The following is a 7,767-nucleotide window of genomic DNA, read 5'->3' as shown; positions in this document are numbered from 1 at the left end:
AACTGTGTGTGTTATCACTGAGAAATATCTGAGAAGCTACACACAACTAAATAACCCCTATTATGGAACACACTTAAAGTGTAACATAAATGTACATGATTGATTCTCCATATTGAGGTTTTTTTTATAATCCCAAATGTGTTTTGATTTTTGTTTGTCTTCAGAGAAATTTGCATGCATATAAGTGTGTACTGTGTTTGTTTAAACAGTATGCAGTGGTGTGCTCCTTACAGGCCTGATGAACACTGAAGGAAAGGGAGGGAGTGTGAAAACTCTGCCATTTGGTTGATATGCTAATACACACTCACCTATATAACACAGAGATAGAGCCACTGGCTGTTAAAAGAAGCAAGCCCAGACCAAGAGAATAACATATTGAAGTATAAGGCATGTTAAAGCATTTGAGATAAGTTGGGAGATTTGACATGAGAAAGGATTTATTGAAGTTCTAAAGGGAAACAAGTACAGGCAAGAGGATGTTGGGAGTAGAGATGTATCCCAGTTTAGCTCTTGCAGCACAAAGACTCGGAGACTGCTGCTATCGAGGTAAGTGTTTTGCGTTTAATGACAAAAAGAGACATAAAATAGTCATAGAATTAGAAATAACCATTGAAAGGCTCTCAAATTTCAGAATCAGATGAAAGATAAAAGTGAATGCGCAAGACTGAATTTTTTGAAGGAATGGGAAATGAAAGGGAAATTTTTGAAACCCATTCCCAAGTGTTCCATTTATTGATCACTCTGTGTGTGTGTGTGTGTGTGTGTGTCCCTAAATAACTGATATTAGGTACTGAGACTGGTATTAATTCAAACAAGATTAACTGATAAGTAGATTGTGAACATGTCAGAAAAATATCATTTTGCTGATAAGCTGAAGGAAGAACAATAAACTGTTAAGGAGACTCAAGTATTTTAGAGCAGCCTTAGGCCTATGAAACAATTTGATAAATAAGCTGAATGAAGAAAAATAAACAGTGCCAGTCCTATAACACTCTAATTGAACAATTTACTGCTATTTACCAAATTATGTAGTGGGTTGTGAACACCTCAGATAGGAAAAAGCTGAAATGGGATCATTAGCTGATATGATTAATGTACAGGATTAAACTGTCAGATTCTAGTGTTGATTCTATGCATGATACGCTATACTGTCATTGTTCTGCCCTTCAGATCGAGAGCCACCAGCCCACGTGCCCCTATACTCTCCAGCATGTGACATGGTGACCCGAAACTTGCCTCCTCGTCTGCTACCCCTGCCCCCAGCAAAAAGAGATCACTTTGGAAAATCTGAAGACATTATAAAGATAGAGCTGGAAAATGTATCTCTATGGAAACAGTTTAGCACCATTGGCACAGAGATGATCATCACTAAGAAGGGCAGGTAGTGCCTTTTTTTATTTGATACATGAATTGATATGAAAGGCACAGTGGTGTAGTGGTTAGCATTGTCACCTCACAGCAAGAAAGTTCTGGGTTCGAGCCTCATGGCCGATGGGGGCCTTTCTGTGTAGAGTTTGCATGTTCTCCCTGTGTCTGCATTGGTTTTCTCCCACAGTTCAAAGACATGCAGTTAGGTAAAATACCCAGCCACTTGGGTTGTAGAAGCCAATGCTTACTTAGTGCCGGTCCCAAGCCCGGATAGACTGGAGAGGGTTGTGTCAGGAATGGCATCTGGTGTAAAACTTATGCCAAATCACATATGTGGAACAGATCCGCTGTGGTGACCCCAAATGTATGAGAGCAGCCAAAAAAGAAGATAAATTGACATGAAAGCTTTTAAATCAATTAATGCAGTATAATTCATTTCAGCATGATAGAATATAGGCTTTAGTAAAACAAATGGAAATTTGTATCGCATTTCCATACCATTTTACTAGATATTTTTGTCCTCTGTCAAATTTATTAACATTTTGAACACTCAGAAATAAATAAAATAAAATGGTATTGTTCAGTGAACTAGTCTTTATATCTTCACATAGAAATAAGTGCAAAGTACTTAGCATGATCACTGTTACGTGCTTGAAATATGTTGTTTAAAACCTGTCCCCAGTGTTCTCGGGATGAGCTCTGGATACCTACTGTACCACAGCCCTGACCAAGATATAGTGTTTACAGAAGATGAATGAATGAATAAACTTAATATTATTAAATATTTATATATTCTTTTTCTCCATCAGACGGATGTTTCCTCAGCTAAAAGTAAAGGTGTCTGGCTTGAACCCATCTTTACGTTATATCCTCCTGCTGGAAATCATACCTGTAGACTCCTTTCGCTATCGTTTCCAAGATGACAATTGGCAGGTAGTGGGAGGAGCTGAAGCTCGGCTTCCAGACAGGGTGTTCATCCACCCAGACTCTCCAGCAACTGGTGAACACTGGCAGAACCGAACCATATCTTTCCACCGAGCCAAACTCACCAACAACACACTGGATGGACAAGGATATGTGAGTATATACATGCTCATCATAAGGTACTTATATTTTATCGATGAATCTAGTTCTTAACAAGTAAAGGGTTTTTTTTAGTAAAGGGACAATTGTGGGCGGCACGGTGGTGTAGTGGTTAGCGCTGTCACCTCACAGCAAGAAGGTCCGGGTTCGAGCCCCGTGGCCGGCGAGGGCCTTTCTGTGCGGAGTTTGCATGTTCTCCCCGTGTCCGCGTGGGTTTCCTCTGGGTGCTCCGGTTTCCCCCACAGTCCAAAGACATGCAGGTTAGGTTAACTGGTGACTCTAAATTGACCCTAGGTGTGAGTGTGAATGGTTGTCTGTGTCTATGTGTCAGCCCTGTGATGACCTGGCGACTTGTCCAGGGTGTACCCCGCCTTTCGCCCGTAGTCAGCTGGGATAGGCTCCAGCTTGCCTGCAACCCTGTAGAACAGGATAAAGCAGCTAGAGATAATGAGATGAGATGAGGGACAATTGTCCCTTCAAACAGCATTTTTATCTTCCTTTGAAATCTCTATCTACCAGATCATTCTGCACTCCCTGCATAAGTACCAAGCACGAGTGCATGTGGTTGAAACCAGAGATGTGATGATGTGGGGTGGAGCTCAACACACCTTCACCTTCCCCGAGACCCAATTCATCACTGTTACAGCCTACCAGAACAACAAGGTATGAGTAAATTAAAGTTAAAGAACTAAAAGGCTTTGAGTATGTAGAGTCATTAAGTTTTGGGGTCTTTTCTTAGATAACTGAGCTGAAGATCAATTCCAATCCCTTTGCTAAAGGTTTCAGGGAGAACGGCATGAACAGCAAGAAGTACGTTGCATGTATATTCTCAATTGGCAAGTATTGTTTATACAAGAAAATGTGCATTTAAAACCATGTCATCATAATCATATCCTTTTTTATTTCAGACAAAGAGAGGCAAGACAAAAGAGGAAATTAAACCAGCCCAATCAAGATGAACTTTTAGACATAGGTAACGAAACTCACTTAGGATTTGTCAAAACAGACACCAAATAGACTAATTAGTTGTTTGTGGAACACAATATATTTCTGTCTTTCCCCCAGAGTCATGTGACCCATGTGATTCCACTGAGGCGTTACCACAGCCCATGGGACTGGAAAGCACCACTCTGTCTATATCTGATTCAGGCTTCTGCTCTGACATGCCATCTTTACCAGAGCACAGAGTACATCAGCATAGCTCTGGTCAAGCATTTCTGTGTTCCCAGATGCCTGAGATTTCAGAGATTCCAAAATCAGTCAAGAACCAACCTCAGTCGACCTCAAATAATGAGGTGAACAATGGATTGCTTGATGGGTGAGTTTTATGCTGCTACAAATAAACCTACAAACAATCTATATATAAAGTGCAAACTATATTCATAAGCTGCTTTAAAACAATTTAATGAATTATGCTAATGAAAACACTACCAGTGAAGTGCTAACCTTTCAACTCTGTATCCTTTTTACAGGTCTACCCAGATGATAGGCCTGTCCTCTTACACCACATTTGCAGCTCCTTCAATTACACCCTCATCTCATTTACAAGTGCCTCTATCACAGCCTACATCCCTCTATTCATCTCTGTCCTCCACTCAGAATGATCTATCATCCTCTCATTCCAATCCAACATCTGTGCAAGATTATTCTTCCATAGCTTCATCTCACTATCCTACCCTGGATTCCTCTTCTCCAATCACCTCTTCCTCTACCTCTCCCCAAGATTCTACACATACCTCTATCTGTCACTCATCCTCTTCTCCCCAATTGTCCTCTTCCTCCTTCCACTCCATTCTTCCATCCCAAGATCATAGCCCTCACACACCTACAAACCTACCCTTCCATTCTCTTCCTCAACCTCCTTGCCAGTCCATCAGCAATTGTGCTTCTGATCTTTCTGTTGACACAGCTCAGAGCCAAACGATTGGTGGTTTGGCTTCCTCTAATTCTACACCTTCTGCTGTCCAAGACTCCACCCCAACTGCTTTCCCCTTCTCACCAGTGCAATCCTCCAACAATCTGGATTCCAGTACTCCCCCATCCCAAGTCCTATCCCAAACTGCCTTTCCCTTTCCTCCAGTGGCACATCCAAATGGACAACAAGATCCAAATCAAATCCCATCAGCTTTCCCTTTTAATTCTGTGCCAGAATCCACCTCCACCCCTCAAAATACCCCATCAGATCAGGATAGTAACACCACTGCTTTTCCTTTCCCACCACAACCCAGCAATACAAATTCTTCAACCCTAGCACCTGACTCTTTCCAATCATTGGCAACTTCTCATATGAATCCTTCATCTTACCAAAACCCAACAGATTCAGCAACTGGATCCTTTACTCAAATGACTTCCAATTCTGTAAATGGAGCTTGTTCACACGTCTTCACCAACCCCATAGTGAATCCAATCCCAGCGTCTTCACTCTGTACTCTGCCTGCATCACTGCCCACACAGGTAGTCCCTGGGTCCATTTCTAATTCAACTCAAACCTCTCATATATCTTATCCCTTACCCCCTTCCATTCCAACTGTTCCCTCTCCTCTTCAGAATGTAGCAACGCAAACTATTGGGCCTTCCCAGATTGTTTCAGCTCTTCCAAATATAGCCCAGGTCCAGCTAACTATGCCCCAGTCATTCTCAAACTCCACTTTTTCCCATATCCCTCCCCAGTGTGCAAACCCTTCACAAATCCCATCACAGTCCTTTGCTCCTATGCCAGCTTCTACAGCTTCACTTCTTCCACATTCAGCCCTACAAAACCACCTCATCCCACCAGGATCAAACCCTACACAGTACCCTGCTACATCCACTGCATATCCTCCAGTAGCTCCATCAGAGATAGGGTCCTTTTCTCAGCTCAAGCCAACTGCCCCCTACCTTCCTGATATGGTATTGCACCCTTCTCTTCTCCCTTCATTAGATAACACCCTGCCCTCTTCTGCTACTTCTCTCTGTAACCCATTTCCTTCCTATCCTCTCCACCTCTGTCAGGACCCCCGATCCTCCTTTCATTTGCAGCTAAGACACATTTACAGGCAGCCCCAACATGTACATGCGAACAGTCAGGGTTCCTATCTAGACCTTGGAGGAAGGCCTGCATTTTGAGAAGCGATGCACCATGTTATGAGATGACGGAATTTCTGCTGACCTGAACAGATGACAGGCTACAGCTTTAAAGCTTTATGTAATAGTTTTAGTTTGTATTTTTGCATTCAGGATAGATTAAACATATGTATCATTTTTGATCTATTTGAAAAACATATGCATAATAAATCGAGCAAATGAAGTGTGTTTTAATGTTGTCTGTTTATTTTATGATTGAAGAATCACAAAATATGAAAAAAACAAATACAAATAAACCTTTAATGTGTTTTTATAAATGTGCTTTTAAAAATTTATCGAAGCAAACTAATTTTATATATATAATTAACTTCATTTTAGTTTTAAACACTTTCATACAGAAAACAATAAGACAGCCTTCCAGTTTTTATTAAAATAAACATTAGTAACACACTTTAAATCATGGTAAACATGTGATATTATAAACATAGACAAAAACAGAAAGTTACAGTGGTGCTTGAAAGTTTGTGAACCCTTTAGAATTTTCTATATTTGTGCATAAATATGACCTAAAACAGATTTTCACACAAGTCCTAAAAGTAGATAAAGAGAACCCAGTTAAACAAATGAAACAAAAAATATTATACTTGGTAATTTATTTATTGAGGAAAATTATCCAATATTACATATCTGTGAGTGGCAAAAGTATGTGAACCTTTGCTTTCAGTATCTGGTGTGACCCCCTTGTGCAGCAATAACTGCAACTAAACATTTCCGGTAACTGTTGATCAGTCCTGCACACCGGCTTGGAGGAATTTTAGCCCATTCCTTCGTACAGAACAACTTCAACTATGGGACGTTGGTGGGTTTCCTCACATGAACTGCTCGCTTCAGGTCCTTCCACATCATTTCGATTGGATTAAGGTCAGGACTTTGACTTGGCCATTCCAAAACATTAACTTTATTCTTCTTTAACCATTCTTTTGTAGAACAACTTGTGTGCTTAGGGTTGGTGTCTTGCTGCATGACCCACCTTCTCTTGAGATTCAGTTCATGGACAGATGTCCTGACATTTTCTTTGAGAATTCGCTGGTATAATTCAGAATTCATTGTTCCATCAATGATGGGAAACCATCCTGGTCCAGATGCAGCAAAACAGGCCCAAACCATGATACCACCACCACCATGTTTCACAGATGGGATAAGGTTCTTATGCTGGAATGCAGTGTTTTCCTTTCTCCAAACATAACACTTCTCATTTAAACCAAAAAGCTCTATTTTGGTCTCATCTGTCCACAAAACATTTTTCCAATAGCCTTCTGGCTTGTCCACGTGATCTTTAGCAAACTGCAGACGAGCAGCAATGTTCTTTTTGGAGAGCAGTGGCTTTTTCTCCTTGCAACCCTACCATGCGCACCATTGTTGTTCAGTATTCTCCTGATGGTGGACTCATGAACATTAACATGAGCCAATGTCAGAGAGGCCTTCAGTTGCTTACGGTAGAAGTTACCCTGGGGTCCTTTGTGACCTCGCCGACTATTACACACCTTGCTCTTGGAGTGATCTTTGTTGGTCGACCACTCCTGGGGAGGGTAACAATGGTCTTGAATTTCCTCCATTTGTACACAATCTGTTTGACTGTGGATTGGTGGAATCTAAACTCTTTAGAGATGGTTTTGTAACCTTTTCCAGCCTGATGAGCATCAGCAACACTTTTTCTGAAGTCCTCAGAAATCTCTTTTGTTCATGTCATGACACACTTCCACAAACATGTGTTGTGAAGATCAGACTTTGATAGATCCCTGTTCTTTAAATAAAACAGGGTGCCCACTCACACCTGATTGTCATTCCCATTGATTGAAAACACCTGACTCTAATTTCACCTTCAAATTAATTGCTAATCCTAGAGGTTCACATACTTTTGCCACAGATATGTAATATTGGATCATTTTCCTCAATAAATAAATGACCAAGTATAATATTTTTGTTTCATTTGTTTAACTGGGTTCTCTTTATCTACTTTTAGGACTTGTGTGAAAACCTGCTGATGTTTTAGGTCAAATTTATGCAGAAATATAGAAAATTCTAAAGGGTTCACAAACTTTTAAGCATCACTGTAAATATTTACAGCAAAATCATCTATTCAAGTAAATCATTAATATGCTAAGCAGCAGGTAGTTTGGCCACTTCACAGCTTCAGGGTTTTGCACCTTTCCTCTGGTTTTGCATGGTGACTTCTAACCTCCCAAAAACCAC

General features: G+C 40.7%; 1 protein-coding gene across 1 annotated transcript; it reads left to right on the top strand.

Moving 5' to 3' along the window:
• Positions 1 to 476: 476 nt before the first annotated feature.
• tbx6 (T-box transcription factor 6) lies at positions 477 to 5,556 on the top strand. The gene is made up of 8 exons (XM_060938823.1): positions 477 to 546; positions 1,171 to 1,381; positions 2,178 to 2,445; positions 2,971 to 3,114; positions 3,191 to 3,261; positions 3,360 to 3,424; positions 3,517 to 3,769; positions 3,924 to 5,556. The coding sequence occupies exons 1-8, from the start codon at positions 477 to 479 to the stop codon at positions 5,554 to 5,556; spliced, it is 2,715 nt and encodes a 904-aa protein (XP_060794806.1).
• Positions 5,557 to 7,767: the final 2,211 nt, after the last annotated feature.

Source organism: Neoarius graeffei, chromosome 14 (assembly GCF_027579695.1).
Source record: "Neoarius graeffei isolate fNeoGra1 chromosome 14, fNeoGra1.pri, whole genome shotgun sequence".
Classification (NCBI taxonomy): domain Eukaryota; kingdom Metazoa; phylum Chordata; class Actinopteri; order Siluriformes; family Ariidae; genus Neoarius; species Neoarius graeffei.
This window is presented reverse-complemented; position numbering and strand designations above follow the sequence as displayed.

Bases quoted from the DNA above. Each gene is read 5' to 3' on its own strand.
- tbx6 (XM_060938823.1), top strand. From the start codon at position 477: ATGTTGGGAGTAGAGATGTATCCCAGTTTAGCTCTTGCAGCACAAAGA. The intron at 3,115-3,190 runs GTATGAGTAAAT...GTCTTTTCTTAG, and splicing joins CAGCCTACCAGAACAACAAG to ATAACTGAGCTGAAGATCAA. The intron at 3,262-3,359 runs GTACGTTGCATG...TTTTTATTTCAG, and splicing joins AACGGCATGAACAGCAAGAA to ACAAAGAGAGGCAAGACAAA.